This window comes from Nelumbo nucifera, chromosome 6 (genome assembly GCF_055504915.1).
Source record: "Nelumbo nucifera cultivar China Antique chromosome 6, China Antique-T2T, whole genome shotgun sequence".
Lineage (NCBI taxonomy): Eukaryota > Viridiplantae > Streptophyta > Magnoliopsida > Proteales > Nelumbonaceae > Nelumbo > Nelumbo nucifera.
Window position 1 is genome coordinate 2,536,016 of NC_142654.1, and position 17,788 is coordinate 2,553,803.

The 17,788-nt window shown below is 40.0% G+C and overlaps 3 protein-coding genes across 3 annotated transcripts; 2 read left to right on the plus strand and 1 right to left on the minus strand.

The window, feature by feature from the left end:
- The first annotated feature begins 1,103 nt into the window (after positions 1 to 1,103).
- Positions 1,104 to 4,950, plus strand: LOC104609323 (wall-associated receptor kinase-like 20). The gene is made up of 4 exons (XM_010275610.3): positions 1,104 to 1,234; positions 1,363 to 3,359; positions 3,523 to 3,585; positions 3,708 to 4,950. Exons 2-4 carry the CDS (start codon positions 2,576 to 2,578, stop codon positions 4,778 to 4,780), a joined length of 1,920 nt encoding a protein of 639 aa, XP_010273912.2. The 5' UTR covers positions 1,104 to 1,234; positions 1,363 to 2,575; the 3' UTR covers positions 4,781 to 4,950.
- Positions 4,951 to 5,312: 362 nt separating this feature from the next.
- LOC104609322 (aluminum-activated malate transporter 9-like) lies at positions 5,313 to 9,828 on the minus strand. Its single transcript, XM_010275609.3, has 7 exons — positions 9,670 to 9,828; positions 9,092 to 9,474; positions 8,859 to 8,996; positions 8,424 to 8,693; positions 8,145 to 8,285; positions 7,904 to 8,046; positions 5,313 to 5,973 (listed from the first exon to the last, which is right to left on the minus strand). The coding sequence occupies exons 2-7, from the start codon at positions 9,456 to 9,458 to the stop codon at positions 5,317 to 5,319; spliced, it is 1,716 nt and encodes a 571-aa protein (XP_010273911.1). The 5' UTR covers positions 9,459 to 9,474; positions 9,670 to 9,828; the 3' UTR covers positions 5,313 to 5,316.
- Positions 9,829 to 14,976: 5,148 nt separating this feature from the next.
- On the plus strand, positions 14,977 to 17,560 carry ORG4 (OBP3-responsive protein 4 (ORG4)). The gene is made up of 4 exons (XM_088889426.1): positions 14,977 to 15,355; positions 16,168 to 16,320; positions 16,668 to 16,843; positions 17,064 to 17,560. The coding sequence occupies exons 1-4, from the start codon at positions 15,224 to 15,226 to the stop codon at positions 17,170 to 17,172; spliced, it is 570 nt and encodes a 189-aa protein (XP_088745552.1). The 5' UTR covers positions 14,977 to 15,223; the 3' UTR covers positions 17,173 to 17,560.
- The last annotated feature ends 228 nt before the right edge of the window (positions 17,561 to 17,788 follow it).

Genomic DNA, 17,788 nt, shown 5'->3' on the forward strand with positions numbered 1-17,788 from the left:
AAACCCACTGCTATTATTCTCATTCAATATTGAGAAAAGGATGGCTCCAAGCGAAGGTCACTAGCTTGGAATGGAGGGGGAAATGCAGAAAGGAAAATGGCATGGCTGGTTGGGTTCAAACTCGTTGCTACAACAAGTTGTAGTGGCAAAAAAGGAGCCTATTATAGTCATAAACAATGCAAAGAGAGATAGAGAGAAGGGGAAAACAGAGAGGAGAAGGGGAGAAGGTAAGAATGAAAGAGAGAAAGGGGAAGGCAATGCCTAAAGTGGAGAGCTCTTTCTATTGTTCTGTCGTTGTGTCAATCAAAAAGATGAAGGTGATGAAGAGGGGGAGGGAGCTGAGAGGAAGACCAATCTTGGTCAGAGATATCTTCTCACCGTTGAAATAAATAAGAAAAGGATAATTTGGGGATTTAAAAAATTAAAGTAATTAATTGAAAATCTTTTTTTAAAAATAGCTGACGGAAGGGGGTCTTATTTAACGGCTAAAATTCAAGAGGTTTTTGTCATAAAAAAAAAAGTGCAAGGGGTCTTTGTCACTGATCCCATAGTAAAGGGGTTAGTGTAATGCTACCAACTCTCACCTATCCTGTTCCCAATGCAGGGTGGATGTGCATGTGAGGCGCCCAAGTGTGAGGAGCAGATCCTGTTCCGAAAGAAAAGGGTGAATTCCTCACCCCACAATTTTTTATTGGTCCAAGTCAATTAATAAGCCAGCTAGGATTAAGAAGGGAGGATCAGTTATAGCTAACGGTGGCGTCACCCGTTAGTTTTTCCCATCGTTATCTCAAGAGATTTTCATTTTTTAGAATTCAAATCAAGACAGAACAGAACTTCATTTGTGATTTTCCATATCCAAGAAAAACCCTACACCAAAGCAACTCGTTAGGTGATTTCTCAGCTCTCAAAATTTCAAACAGAAGGATTCTTATCTACACGTCCATTGGTTTAATATACTTTAATAGTAACGCCAGGTTTGGTTTTTTTTTTTCTCTTGTTTTATTTATTTTCTCGATTTTTTTTTGAGTAGTACGCTTCATTCAATCCCTGTATATAAGAACATCGATTGGTTATTCATCTAACCAGTACTTCTCATTTTCTAGATCTGCCAAATCTTGGGATTGACTAATATTGATCTCTTCTCCCCATCAGACGTTGTTGAGAAAAGGGATACTTGCAAAGTTTGTTTGTGCATTCGCTCCCTCTCAAGAAAGCAAGGTCTAAGCATTTAAATGTAAGAACAGTTACATAAGAATTCTATTCAGTGTAAGAAAAGTTGCATAAAAATTCTATTTTCAAGTATTTTCTTTGTTCACCCACCCATAGATTTTTCATTCATTCTAATTCTACTAGGACTGACAGGTTCCGCATTACCTATACAGTAGTGATGCCTACTGATATGGTTGGATTGATCCGCAGAAGCATGGAGCAATCACAGTGTAGCTCTTCAAGTTCTGCCAGTTGCAGTCCATCCATGGAATCAAGAGTAAATCACAGGTAGGAAAGCACTGAGCCACACTATTGTAATCAGATTAAATTAAGAAAAAGAACTCATCTTTCCAGACAGGATCATTTTCTATGATCAGCTGCATCTCCAATCTATATTTAAAGGAGTACTACCATTTTTTATTTCAATATTCTTGTTCCGTTTATAATTCTTCATGTATTCACTATAGAAAAACTGGGGGGGTGCAGACTACACCAGACAATCTGATTCATATTCTAAAGAATCTGATGAAGGAGAAAACAATTTTAGGGAAATTGATTTTCATAGCCTAAACTCAAAAACTTCATGTGATAATATTTCTCTCTTGGTTTCAAGTGTAGAGAATTCCACCGGAGGAAATTCAGTAATTGCAGAGAACTTTGTCTCTTCAAAAAACATATTTCATTCAGATATTTGGGATCAACAGACAGATGGGAATAGACTTGATCATTATAGACAACTCAGTTTAGTAGAATAAATGGTTTCTCCTAAAACAGATCTCCAAAAAAATGTGATAACCACCAATTAGATGCTTCTCAGCTATATATTATGTTATCCCCCTCATGCACCAAGTCTCAAATTGAATGAAATGTACTACTAAAAAATCTAGAAAATAAACAAAACAAGATTAAAAAAAAAAATCGAAACTGGCGTACTAAAGTAAATTGAATGTGTAGATGAAGAATCGTTCTGTTTGAACTTTCGAGAGTTGGGAAATCGCCAAATGAGTTGCTTTGGTGTAGGGTTTTTCTTGGAGATAGAAATCACAAATGAAGTTCTGTTCTGTTTTGATTTGAATTCTATAGAAGAAAATATCTTGGGATAAGGTAGGAAAAACTAACGGGTGAGGCTACCGTTACGGTTAGCTGTTATTAATTGACTTGAACCAATAAAAAATCGGGGAGGACGAATTCGTCCTTCCTCGAATGAGCCAAGAAAAATCCCCCCGATAACATCATCAATTGAAAAAAAAAGTCAAAACAAGCAATTCCTTTGCTTGGGTTTTCTCTTTTTTGACTTTGGTCTTTGGGTAATGCCTTTACAAATGAATGCCGCTTCCGGCTTCTCCCATTCTTACGGGCAAAAACCATGTCATTGTCTCTTCTTCTTCTTCTTCTTCTTCGTGCAATTGCTTTGCTGTCATGCTTTGGCTGCTCCACGGCCTCGAAGCACTGCGGAGACTGTGGCACCACCACCGTACCATACCCACTCAGCACCGGACCCGACTGTGGTGACCAATCCTACAAGATACGATGCGATTCAGGCACGCTTCGATTCGACACACTCAATGGTTCATCCTACACCATCCTATCCATCAACCCGGAGGTCCAACGGTTCGTTATCAGCCCACCTAGTTTTGCCGGCAACAGTTGCGTGACCACCGATATCCGAAGCCACGGCATCCAGCTCAACAGCAGCCTCCCTTTCAACATCAGCAGCAGCAACACCGTCCTGTACCTCAACTGCTCCGACCTTGCACTGCAGTCAACGTTGAATTGTTCGTCAAGGAGCCTATGCCACACCTACATCAACGATACGGCAGCGGCAGCTCCGTGCGTGGATGCTCCCATCTGCTGCACTTTCAGGACTGGCGGATCCACCAACTCTTACATGATCAGGGTTCGGGAGGGTGGTTGCAGAGCCTATCGAAGTTTTGTGAATTTAGATGCTTCTTTGTCTGTCAGTAGGTGGCCCCAACCGGGGTTGGAGATACAGTGGGCATTACCTCCGGAGCCGTTATGCCTGTCGCAGGCAGATTGCAACGAGGGATCGAATTCCGCTTGCTCGCCGGACCCAGTCGATCCCCGGCAGAGTAGATGTTTCTGCAACACTGGGTTATGGTGGAACCCCATCATCGGATCCTGTGCTAGCAGTTAGTATTGCTTCATATTTCTCTTTCTCCTTTTCCCGTCCAGATCCAGCAGTTAGTTTTGCTCCACATCACAGTATCACACTTCCTACTGCAAAGAACTAAGCTCCATGTTTTGCCTCCAAAACGGGAATTAATTAACTAACACATTTCGCTTTTCGTGTAGATGTAATTTGTCAAGATCCCAGAGGTTGTGATCGTTCGACCAATCGAACTCCATTAATAACAGGTAGAACATATACAACCATTATATTGAAGGCAGACTCTAACATGGAAGTGAACTGATGATCAAAGATATATATATGGTGGTAACTAGTGGTTACTAGTAGTAACTAATTGAAATATGAACAGGTGTGACGTCGGTCCTGGGTGCGACGTTTATAGTGGCTATCGTTGGCATTCTTGTATACAAACGGCACCGGCGAATCAAGGAGGCTCGGGAACGATTGGCTAAGGAGCGACAAGAGATCCTAAATGCAAATAACGGAGGCAAGTCGGCTAGGAACTTCACCGGCAGAAAAATGAAGAAGGCAACCAATAACTTCTCCAAGGACAGGGTTCTTGGCTCCGGTGGCTATGGAGAGGTGTTCAAGGGCGTCCTTACCGATGGCACAGTCGTTGCCATTAAGTGCGCAAAGCTTGGAAACACCAAGAGTACCAATTTGGTCCTCAATGAAGTTAGGATCCTCTGTCAAGTGAACCACCGCAGCCTCGTACGCTTACTTGGATGCTGTGTTGAGCTCCAACAGCCCCTTATGGTCTCTGAGTACATCCCCAATGGGACTCTCTACGACCACCTACATCCGGGTGGACGGTCGTCCATGCTAACTTGGCGCAGGCGCCTCAGTATCGCCCACCAGACGGCCGAGGGTCTTGCCTACCTCCACTCCTCCGTTGTGCCATCTATCTACCACCGAGACGTCAAGTCGAGCAACATCTTACTAGACGAGAAGTTCAACGCCAAGCTCTCAGATTTTGGACTATCTAGGCTTGCCGAGATTGATCTCAGCCACATCTCTACCTGTGCTCAAGGGACTTTGGGTTACCTCGACCCTGAATATTACCGGAACTACCAGTTGACGGACAAGAGCGACGTCTACAGTTTTGGGGTTGTATTATTGGAATTATTGACTGCACAGAAAGCCATTGATTTCAAAAGAGGAAATGATAGTATCAGCTTGGTAGCTTATGTGAAGCAGAAGCTGGAGGAGAAGAAGTTGATGGATACCATTGACCCCATGCTCAAGGAGGGAACAACCCGCCTTGAATTGGAGAGCATGAAGGCATTGGGCCTTGTAGCCATAGGGTGCTTGGATGAACGGCGTCATAATCGGCCTTCCATGAAAGAAGTTGCAGAGGAGATAGAGTACGTTATGGGTATTCCTGTAGGAGAAGTTTCAGATGCCCAGATCAATCCAAGATAGTAGGGATTGTGATGCGTACCCAGTCGAAGGATTTTTCTAGTCAAACTATCGGGTGGCGTTTCTTCTTCTGTTTTTTACCTTTTGTTAACTCTGATCAAGCAAAGAAAACTTTGTAGATAGATCAGCAGTGTTGAAGATATACCATGAAATGCACTATGGAAATTGATTACAATAAACTTTCTTCGGACTATGTACAAGCAAAACAGGGTCCAATAACAGAGAAATTTCAATACATCCATCCATCATAACCTGTTTACTTGAGCTGAGATGCATCGTACCTGCTTGATAATTCCCGCAGTTATAACAGAGTTATTTAAAAGCTTCTATGCAATCAAGAACTGCCATTTAGCTTAGTTTCGTCTAATCAATTCCATTTCATTGTAAGGACTACTTCACTATTTCACAGTGGATAGTGACACACTGACACTCCTTGGATCGATCATTTTAAGGGCTAATTAACTACGCTAATCAATCAATGACATTCAAAGACGAATTGTATCTCAACTCTTGAATTTGTAAAAGCTATATAATCTGATTCAAATCCCACCTATCTCTTCTGGCACTAGTGGGTCAATGGAAGGTTCATTAAAATTGGCTTCCTCACTGAGTTCTTTGAATGAATCAACAAGATTTTGAAGCCTTGCAACGAGCTCCATTAGAAGTGAAAAAAATGTAGCCAAAGACAATGCACTTGCACTTTCATATGTGGATGACTCTTCACTAAGCGCCATATTAGAATTGAGTGAGAAACGTGAAGGCCATGATATCTGTTTCTTGAACATATTTTCAGATAAATCATCTTCTAGCAGTGAGGTGGGAGCACTCGTGTTAGTGTTGTGAACATTCCAGCTCTTTGATAGTTTGACTGATCTAAGGTCCAGCACAGTTTCACTCAGTGACTTTGCCAGGAACTTGGTTTTATCATCTAGATCCTCATCGGTGTCCTCTGGATCTGACAGGACTTTTGCCCTTCTTCCAATCTCCCATTTGGCTGAGTTGACGAGAAGGTATGATTTTTTATCGACCTTCTTTTGCAATTCTTCTGCTGCCTCATGCACTTTGGAGAGAATGTCACCAGGGCTCAACTTCTCCATTTTATTGACCTTATTGCCAAGCTCACGCAACACTTTAGCACCTTCAGTACCTACCCGTTGCAGCTCACTGTTGAAGGCCAGTCTCCTTTCTGCAGGGGCCTGTAAATTTGAACTCTTAAACAAGATGGAAAATTGATTTTAATTTCCACTAGTGCAAAAGTTGGAAACACTCTGTTTTGAACAGCATTAAACCTTAAAAGACATTGTTATATAAAATTTAAGAAACATTCGAATGTCTTGGTTCCTAAAATTTTGGGAAAATTATAGTCAGTGCCGGCTGTACATTTAAATTTATGCTGCAGGTTGGATCAAAAAAAAAAAAAAACTCTAACATCTGGGTGTACATTTCAAATTATAAAAACCCCCACAATGTCATTAGGCTTACGTGGTTGTTGCCAACATAGAACTCTTAATCCATATTGAACACAGCAAAAAATTTATACCAAAATCAAAACATCTATCTCTAAATCCCTTTGTCTCTCAATTTCCCACTCCCTCTGTCTCTCCCACTCCCTTTGTCTCTTGATCTCTCGCTCCCTTTGTCTCTCTTGCTCCCTCTGCCTCTCGGTCTCTAGCTCCCTTTGTCTCTCTTGCTCCCTCTGCCTCTCGGTCTCTAGCTCCCTTTCTTTGTCTCTCTCACTCCCTCTATCTCTTGATCTCCCACTCCCTTTGTCTCTCCTACTCCCTCCCACTTTCTCACTCTCATAGTCATCTCTCAATCTCCCGCTCCCTCTGTCTCTTCCACTCTCTCGGCTTTAGTCTACAACCAAATCAAAATATCTGTTTCTCTCTCTTTCTCTCTCTCTTTCTCTCTCTCTCTCTCTAGATCTCTCATTCTCCCTCAATCTCTATTGTTCTCCCTCAGTCTTTTTCCCACTCCCTCCCTCATCTCTTTTAATTTTTCATAGAAACTTATGCAGTATTGATCAGACTATATAAGTTATAAGTTAGTCAAGGGAGCAACAACTTGTACAATCAAGTTATAAATTTCCATCGAGTTGGTGTAAATTTCATAGTCAAGAGTTTCTTGTGAATTTTTATCAAATTGGGCTGAGAGAGAGTTAGAATCATACCAAGTTGGTCTTATGTTCTTTAATATGGTCTAGTTAATGCCGTATAAGTGTGTAAAAAAAATTAAAAAAAAAAAAGAACAAGAGAGGGAGCGGGAAAGAAACTGGGAGAGAATGATAGAGATTGAGGGAGAAGGAGAGATCGACTGAGAGAGAAAATGTGGGAGAAGGAGAGATAAACGAGAAATAGAATGAGAGAAATTGAGGGAGAACAGTAGATTGACAGAGAGGGAGAGAGCGAGAGAGATTGACTGAGAGAATGTAAAACCCTTTTCTCAAATCACATAGTCATTGAGCAAGGAGAGACAACTGTGAGAGTGTGAGAGAGTGGGAGGGAGATTGAAAGACAAAGGGAGTGGGAGAGAAAGTGAAAACCCCTTTTTTTTATTTTCAAATAATCCATGCTGTGTCCAACATGGATTAAGAGTCTCATGTTGGCAACAGTCACATAAACCTTCCGATGACATGGCGGGGGTTTTTATAATTTGAAATGTACAACCTGTTGTTAGAGTTTTATTGGTTTTTGAACCAATCTGCAACATTATTTTAAATGTTGAGCCAGCTGACTAGAATTTTCCCTAATTTTTTTGCATCATAAAATTGCACCACATTTTTTCTAATCCAATCGAATTCTTTAAAGTAAACATTGTTATGCTCAATTACCAAAAAAAAAAAAGAAAATCATCTGCTATAATTTGGAGTATTTGGAATATATATATATATATATATATATATAGTTCGATGCCTATGGCCTATGGGTGTAAACTAACAAAAGAATCCATTACTGATGCAGTATGGTCCATGAGAAGAAATGCCCATGCATGGGAAATTATAACAAAATTTCATTCTGATATGATTGCACAAAGGAAAGCATCCTTGAGAGATAAGGTACTGAAAATGGAGATGTATATTCTTGAAAAAGCTACTAAAAGAATTTGTAAAGAAGAAAGCTTAATCACCTGTATTTCAGAAAGCATAGATCCATGCAAAGCCATGACCATGAATGCACAATGCCTCAGTGCGTCACTCACTTTGACATAGTTCTTCCATGGATATTTGAACATTCTATAACGTCCATGGGGTGGTTCCCAGATGGCAAAACCTAGATGACCAAGCGATAAGAACAATCTAACATGAGTAGATACTTCCTTTCGTCCAAGGAGTTGCAGGTTGCCATAGATAACTGCAATAAAACCATACATACCAGGGTATCTTCCTGGTTAGTAGAGTTTACAGCTGATCTATAGCTGCTATATGCTGGGTCATCATAAGCTTCGTAGGTGAGAATTTTTGAAGGTACCCTGTCATATTCCACACATTGCAGGTATCCATTGACGCACCCTGTCAGGTAAGAAACGTGGAGAATTCAGTTGAGTTTGTCGAAACAATGGAGCAGAGATATGGGAATAATATGAAATGTTAACAGACTTGAGCATTCATATAACCCGTAATGGAAATATGGAAATTCATCGATCTCACCTTCCAAAGAAGTAGCAACATTCATGAAATTTTTTACCACCAAGTTGTGCAAGTCGTCCCCGGCCCAAATTGGGTATACGAAAATAGTTACAGCCAAACAAACAGCAGCTCCAAGGGCAATGAGCAACAAGCGACTTACTGCTGTGTCGAAAAATTCTTTTATTGTTTCCCCAGATACCATTATGCAACAATATGTCAACAAAAATACACGAAATCCATACTCGTATTGCTTCATTGGTGGGTACATTTTCACGAAGTTAACACAGAATGCTGACTACCAGAAAAGGTGCCAAAAACAGCAATCAAGAGAACAAAAACAGAGGTTTTAATACCCAGAAGAAAAACTAAATAAGAAAAGAAAGATGACATAAATATAAAGACAGTTTCTTTCTAAATTAATCTAAATATGGTAGTATCGAACCACTAATACAAGACCTGTGATAAGAATACTGATAATAATGAAGACTTCTTCCAAGTTTCCAGTTAATATAGATAGCTCCGCCATGACCAGAGCGATGGCTCCAGCGGAGAATGTTCCCAAACCACGATTATATCCTCTGCTAAGAGTAGCTCCTGTGAAAGGATTCAAGCCACCAACCTTTAAAACAAATTATCACAGATGATAAATCCAGTTACAGCATCAAAATTAACAGGCAAAAATGCATTACCTACGCTAAACTCGAAAACAACAACGACTGTCATAATCGCCCAAACAGAGTTTTGACTGAGATCCTTGAACAATATGATAAGTGAAATGAGCACCAGTGCCAGTCCCATCTTGGCTGAGGATATGATTTTTCTTGGGTCGGAACGACCGAAATTCCATGCCTCAAAAGCAATCTGTTGCAGCCATGTCCATAAGTTGGTAATTGTTTCTGTCGTAAAGTTACTACACCAGCATCTTGTTCTTCCATCATGTCCGTCCATGCTACCCAACCCAATTTCTGAATACCCTTCCTTCAAGCTCTGGGAAAGCAGCCTCTCCTTACTTCTCTGTGCAAAATAATACTTAAAGGACCTCATCTTCGGAACCATCTTTTCCTCCCCTGTTCTTCAATGAAGTGATAAAAAATAGCAGAATAAACAGTCAAGACATCATATCGAGACAGAGCCAATGAATTCAGAAAAGAAATTTGAAATCTTTGTGCATTCATATCAGTACTTATCCACCTAATTATCTTCACGGAGTGAGAAAACTAAAAGGCAATAAATTCAGAACAGAGAAGAAAAGTTTCGAGCTTCGCACTTTCAAATCAAGCTTCAAACGTTTGACGCAAGAAAAATAGCTAGGACATTGAAGTGAATCGATACTCGATAGACAGATCTGATTCGAATCTTAGACAGCATTATCAATTTTCTGTGTGTGTACGAGAAAGAGAGAGAGAGAGAGGGTTGAAAAGCCGTTGGGTTTGGCTTAAGTAACTAGAAACCAGTTGGACTGGTAGATTTGAAAATTTAGAAAGGTAGAGGAGGATCAGCCCCCACAACTTCCCAGCACATCCCCGCCGTGTATTGGAAACATCTTCCCATGATGATATCACCATTTCTAGTATATCATCAATAAATGTTCCCAATACACGACGGAGATGTACTGTGGTGGGGGCAATCTTGTGGGGGCCGAAGCTAAATTGGGTAAGGTAATAAGGCCCATTAAGAATTGTGATTCAGAATGGACGTCAAACTCGGGATATAAGGCCCATTTAAGGGTCTGGACTCTGGAGCTCCTATATTTTGCTACGTTCCAGACTTCAAGGAAATCCTTCTAAATCATTATATTCAGTGTTTTAAAAACTGATCCAGAGGCTGAACCCTTTTTGTCTCTGGGTCGCAAGTGAACAGTTCACTTGTTAGAGTAAAAAAAAGAGGGGGTTTTCTTTTTACAAAAATAGCAAATATGTCTTGAGAATACATAGATATTGAAAAGTTATCCACCTGGATTAGACAGATTTTTTATCAATTTCTGAGTTTTAGGAAAATCAGATTAAAAATAGGGAGAATGACCGATAACCCCAAAGTCAGAATTTGTAGGTTCAAAGTACATTTGGGGTAGGTGCCAGCTCAGAATTGATGTCAATTCACGGGTGAGTATGGGTGCATAGAGTGTGGTTTTTGGACCTTCTGAATATTTATAGTTTTGCGGTGGGAATAAAAAATCTGCATTAGACCTGTCCGTACTTTTCCGTTAAAAATAAGTGATTGGATGATGGTTAAAATGATTTAACTGTCTGGATAAACGCTGAACGGCTGGTTGAAAACATTGATAGTATCAACTACAAGATGCAGAATTTTGTTTTTATCTTTTTTACATAAGCTCAGTTTGGAATGAATACAAATATAAATATATACAAAATAATGCAAGGTTTTGTACTGTACATATTTGTTTTTGTACTCCTTCCAAACCGAGTTTTTAAGTTAGAAACACAACGTTAAAGGAAATGTTTTATTGCTGTGCTCTACATTCTACAAGGCCCTCTCCTCAGTTTTTATAAAATATCCAAATTGACTTTATGGAGTTGAAGATGGATATGTCAAATATAGGTGCAATAGACTGAAAATAATTTATTTCTGAGCCTAAAAGGAGATCAAGTTTGTTAGTTTGTCATGCATTCTCTTACAAACAAAGGTGAGTGATGAGATGGCAAAAGCCCCAAGAAAGTTTTGGTGGGGTGCTTAGAATAACTCAAAGAAAATTCATTGGATAAACTTGGAAATAACAAGCAAAAACAAGAATGATGGGGGACCGAGGTTTAGAGATCCCTTCTGCTTTAATTTGGCTCTCCTTGCTAAACAAGTTTAGAGATTGTGTACAAAGGAAACTAAACAATCTCTAGAAGAAGAGCCCCTAGGAATGTGGAGAAGGAACAAGCTTGGCCCTCCATGCTAAACAAGCTTGCAAAGCCTCTAGCTAGAAGGGAGGTGCTGAAATGTGGAGCTTGCTGGGAAGTCAATTCAAGTGATAAAGTAAAGATTTGGGAAGGACCCTGGCAAGGGGAGCTTCCAAATTATAGAATTATGGAACCTGAACCTATGAATAATAATGGTCCAATATGGGTCAATGAATTAATAAACCAAGATAAAAGATTCTGGAATCTGAATCTGATTAGGAATTTGTTCACCAAGGAAATTGCAAACCAAATTACAAAAATCAACTTAGCTGATGGGAATTGGGAGGACAGACTGGTCTTGGAAGGAAACTCTTCAAGAAAATTCACTATAAAATCAGCCTACTTCATAGAAAAAAGAGTTAATAAACAAGAAATCTTGGCTTCATTAGTTGATTCCAGTTTGTAAAACAAAAGGATATGGAAGGAAATTTGGAAGCTGAAAGTTGACCCATCAGACACTTTCTTTGGAGGTATGTTTGGAATGCCTTAGCTGTAAAAGAAAATATTGTTAAAAACGGATTATCCAAATTTGCTATTTGTCAAATATGTGATAAAAAACCAGAATCAGTGATGCATGCCCTATTCAGCTGTGACCATGCAAAGCTAGTCTTTTTCGGTTCTATGCTCAACTACAATACTGATTAGGTTTCATCTTTCCCCTCTTTTGCAGCCTGGCTGGAAATTTGGATAGGCAAGTGCTCTTTAGACAAATCCAGGAAGGAAGAGCTGCTTAGCTTTTCAGCTCATCTGCTCTGGACTCTCTGCAAAAGCAGAAATAAATGTATCTTTGAAAACATTTTAATTTGCCTGGCCCTGACCTATCTCTATTTATCCTAAACAGGTCTTGGAAGTAGAGGAGGACGGTTTTGCAACAAAGATGGCCAGATTCTTCGCAAATTCCTAATAGTGCAGACTAGGAATATTTTAGCAAGCTCCCTAAGAAAATGTTCTAAGGACTAATGTCGATGATAGCTTTGAAAAGGCAGTTCTATAGGTTTGGGGTAGTGATCAGGAATCGTTTTGGAGAGGTTCAGGCTGGGTTTTTTTTTTTTTTTTTTGTCCCTACGTACTCTAGCTCTTCCCCTTTGCAAGGAGAGGCAGTGGCCTGTCTAAAAGGTATCCAGTTAGCGAAATTATTATTTTATGGTCCTTTTGTTTTGGAACGTAAAGAAGCCTTTTTAAGGATATTTTAGCCCTTTGTAAGGGCTCTGACTTTACGTTTTCTTTTGTAAAAAGAGTTAGGAGATGTAAATATGCTGGCTCACAAGCTGGCTCGTATGGGGTCAAGGGAGTCAGGGCAGTTCACAGAGGCCATGCCTATATGAGTGGCGAATTGGGTTGAAGAAAACTCCAGCTATTGTACTGCTTCTTAGGGTAATGAAAGTTGATCTTTGTCACCGAAAAAGAAAAATTTGTTAGCTTAGTTGTTTTATGAGCTTGCAAAAATATACATCAAGCTCCTAGCTTAGGGTAGTGATATTTAGAGTTCACATCTTATTTTTGGTATTCATTAATAACTTCCCCCTAATCCCTTTTTCCCCAAAGCATTGGTTGCAGGATTTGATTGGAACAAACCAATTAATACACCGAGCCAGCCCTCGGTTGGTTTTTAGAATTCACATATGCACCCCACAGGCACATCAATCATACTTGTCATTGGGAGGTGTTTCCAATACATGGTTGCGATGTGTTGTGGGGCGTAGATGTGATTTTTGATATTTAAGCCTTCTAAACTTTCATTTGTGAAAAACTCCTGATGTAGTGCAATCCAACTACTCCCTGCAGGAGATGATCTGGCTACCAGTAACGACGGGCTTGATGAACCTGCAAGAAATGAACCAGAGAACCCGTGGTTGTTTATCCAGCGGGGACGCTTCGATGTTTAAGTTAGCACTTGGTTGCGAGCTGAAAATGATATTAGATTATAAGAGAGCTAGAGAGCAGAGATTACGTCTCCTCCCTCACCCTCGGGGGGTGGAGCCTTTATATAGTGGAGTCCTTGTGGGTTCGGTGGAGTAGGTCTGGAATTCTCGTTGCGACAGGATCCGTTTCCATGTTAGTTGGGGATAACGCTACCAACCAGTAAGGCTGACCATTTCCGCCTGAATCGGGGAGTGGGGAGATGATATTTAGCCGTTACAATGTATGATCCCGTAAGACACGGAGTACGGTGACGAGATTCCCGCGGTTCCATGCAGTGGTCAGTCAGCATTGCCTAAACTCGTGCTCTTTAGATCCGACCTGATATGAATGCCGAAGTGCTTTGGGACCGATGTGGTCCTGATGTGACCTTGCACCGAGGTATACTCGTCCTGAGGTAGACTTGTCCCAAGGTGGTCTGGTTATCAGAGCTCGATCCATTGCGGACTTGGCATGTCAGAGTGAGCTGTTGGCCTGCTAGTTAGGTCGTCAATTCGGCATAAAGGTTGGTCACCAGGTCGGCGTCAGTGCCAAGCCGCCAGGTCGACGCCTGTGCCTGGTCACCAGTTCGGGACACCGTCATCTTGGCTAAGTGGTTCCGGATATCACCCAGTTGTTCCGAGGTGCCATGTGTCACAATATCATTGGAGGGCCAAATCCGCCCTCATCAACTCCCTTGAGCTATTAGATTCTAGCAGTAGTCATTGATAGAAAAAGGTAATTTACTAAATTGCCCTTTCAAGAATTTTATAAGTGAAGGACAATAATTTCAAAATGACAAAAACATACATAGGGCAAAGCATGTTATCTCTTTTTTTTCTACAAGAAGAAAGAAAAAAAAAAAAAAAAGAAAAGGATTTAGAAAGGACAAAGTGTTAGTTCGAAGAATTAAAAAATTAAACAAGTATATAATAGTCGAGTGAGAATTTTTTGAAAGTTAAGCAACGCAGGAAGGAGCAAAGTGGTCCAGTTGGAATATGAAAGTTTAGACAAGCGGGTTTAATGTTTATGTCGCAAATAAAAGTTTGAAGTCCTCGGACCTCGGATCTCCATCACCTCGGCTATACCGGTCCTCGGACCTTGGATACCTCGATCCTTCTCGGACTTAAAGAAAGAATAAATTTACAGTATTGTCTTCGACTAAATCGAGCATCAACAATGTTTATTTCGCAAATAAAAGTTGAGGGGCTAAATGCAAGTGTAACTACTACCCCAAATTACAATTACAGTGGTAATTTGGGTTGTGATCGAATCTGGTGCGGAACCGGAACGGAATAGCTGATCCCTGCGCTCCGCTATGTATAAGATGATCAACTGCCGGACTTCTCTCCTCTTGCCGTCTTGCGGGTATCCAGATTCCAGACACTGTGAGACACAGACGAGCTGGCAAGGGCAAGTCGAGATTTCTCATTTTCCCTATCGACTGTAATTCTCTGGGACTGGGGCTTAAAAGAACTCTGTCTATAAGGCATGCCTTTTGTAGTTTTGTTATTAATCTCAGTTTGCGAAGAATATGAATATGAATATAAATATAAATATGTATAGTATAAAATTTAAAAATATAAAATGCAAGGTTTTACTTTGGCACTCCATATATATTTGTATTTGTACTCGAATATTTTTTAAGGTATGATATAGCTTATCGGTACCACATAAATTGCCGTTCGCTTTTTGCGAGATAATGGGGCACTTGAGGTAAATTGCGATTGCCTATAAAGTATAAACCCAACTAAAGCCAGTAAGCCACTAGCTAAGACTGAGATGATTGAAGAGAGCCGTTCTGAACCTTCTATTATCCTTCATTCCGTCGTTCAATCCGAAGCGAGGAAAACCAAGCATGAACAGTGGTTTGTAGGGATGCCTGCAATAACCCCCATGGCTTCAAGAGAATAACAATTCCTTCAGTTCCCATCCTCCTTCTGTGCGAGACCACGTGTATATCCTCGCTCTTTGTGGTGAAACCCTAGAACACTGAGCTGTCTCGAGCCGTCGAAAATGGAGTCGGGGTCGAACAACGAAGAACCGGCTTCATGGGATGAACTTTACAACGTAAATTTGGTTCCGTCGGAGTTGTTTCTCAAGTTCCGGAAAGAAATTGAGGGCATCCGTCTTGGCCTTAATCTGGAGGTACTTTGTTGCCCAAACATTCTTGTTTCGTTCTATGCCCATTTCATTGTACCCCAATTGGTCATCACCTGGACACATTGTGTCCCAGACAGCCTTTGAATAACAAGCTGAAACAACTAGTAACATACTGCCTTCTTTTCGGTTGCTTTGTTTAAGTACTTATGGGAAATGTTTATTCCTATAAAATTAATAACTAACTGGATCAAATGTTTCTTGATGCATTGTTTCTATGACCACAAGGATATTGAGACAGTTATCAAACGTTGGTATCTGAGAAGTTGAATTTCTAATAATCTAATTGCTTCACTTGCCAAAGGAAATGCTTCTAAGAAGATTTCTTGCCTTTGTTATATTGCTGAGTTTTCTTTTAATGCTTCACCGGCTGCTTCATCTTTGAGTATAGCATATATTCATTATCAATTGCTCTGATGAGAACTCGCAAGGCTTCTCCTGTTAGCCAAAGAATTTGGAATGGTCATTCTTTTTCTTTCTTTTTCACATTTTCCTCTGAATGTGTTCTTTTCACTTAAAAGTTAGGTGATGCATACTTGGATGTGAAAATGAAAACCCATGCTTGATTGGTTTAAAAAAAGTGATGCTGTTACTGGGATCTGTCATGTGGTAGTCGGTACTGCATGCTCCTTAACACCACAAATACATCAGGAATTATACCTTACATTCTGAGCATTTTAAGAACAGATGATTGATGGTTAAAATTGTAGAAGAAACGGATCCTTGCAATCTGTTTATTCTAGGACATAACAAATGTTAATCAGAATTTGTGATTTATTCATTTCACTTTTCTGGCTCAGTTCTACAATGCTCCAACCAATGAGTTCCAGGCAAAGCTGGTATTAAAGCCATTAGCGCCTGAGCGGATGTGGAAGTTTATATATGAGCCTATACATCATGATGTTCGCCTTCTCTCCAAAAAGATACCAGTTACCAAATTCCTAAATCTTCAGGTTAGATGCATTTTCCTGGTTCACTTTTTTATTCAAATTTCTATCCCATGAAAAGAAGGAGATTTGCCAAAAAAAATGTCTGAATCTTTCATGTATGGGATAATATATGCTATTTCAGACTAATAACAAAACTTGTAAAAGCAATTTATATGTCTGGACCGCTTTTGCAGAGTTGATTAACCACTTTCACCCTGCAATAGCATGAAAATAGCAGATAAGAAATGAAAGAAGGAAAAAAAAAACTAGTTTCTAAATCCCACGCTACTACTAAAATGGTAAAATTTGAAACTTGTGGAACTAATTGATCACTCACTATCCTAGTTATTATTAACCTTGAAACAATGCAGATTGGTATAGGCCACAGTTTTCTGTTGCATGCAACTGGTTGGAAATGGAAGCTTTCTACATGTTTTGGTGGAGATGGTGTTTCACGAATACAGAACAAGACATCCATCGGCTTGTTCCCAGGAATGGATTTGCGGTTTGGATGGAGGGCAGAATATGTCCTTCCAGAGATTCATGGGTACGTACTTGATCTTCTACATTTACTTAGGAAATCATGAGTGCAGTGAACTATGAAAGATTATTGGCATAACGGCTCTTATCAACAGTAGACCTAAGAATTTCAATAATCCAACCACTCCTGATCGTTGTAGTTCACATTGTTTATTAAAGAATGGACACCCTTGTTTTTCCATTTGTTTTTCAAATTCTCATGATTGAAATCTTTCACTTTGAAACAGGGCTGTAGGCACTGGAGAGCCATTGTTCAACCTGAATTCAGGACGGCTGCATGCATCACTTGACAGGGTGGAGGCCGTTTTCACTCATACTACGACTGGTACCTGTTAAAGAATATCCTGCTACAATTCATTGATGTACAGATAATTTCTGAACCAGTCATCATATATATTTCAGTTTTGAGAGAACCAGAGGATGCAAACACAGGGCGGATCAGTTTAATGGAACTGAAACTAGTTCAAGTAAAACCCAGAATGCTTTATGTACATGTCAATGGCGATCCAGAAATCATTGCACAATCTCTGTAGTGCTCGTCTCATTTTATGGATCTTATAAGATGTGGTTATGGAGATCACTGGTGGGATTGTACACGAGCCAAAGAGTGTTTATTAAAAATATCCCTGTGGTCACTTGTTTTCTTCAAATAGATAGTAAACGGATCTACCTCATGTTAACTTCCTTTTCTAAGTTTTAATTAAATTAGTTGTATTTGCTACCCCATCAGCCTAGCTCCATGGAACTCAATTTTGAGTATGAGCATTAAAATAGGAACCTGGTTTATGGCATGGAAGATCTTCTAGGTTGTACCTGTTGAATTATGTGTTCAATTCCCCTGAGCATTAAACATGTAAAATCATCCTGTCCGCTTGCCAAATTGTCTGCGGAAAATTCACCAAAAAACATTCAATCCTGGAGGCACCAAACCACCACCCCTAGTCCCACCAGA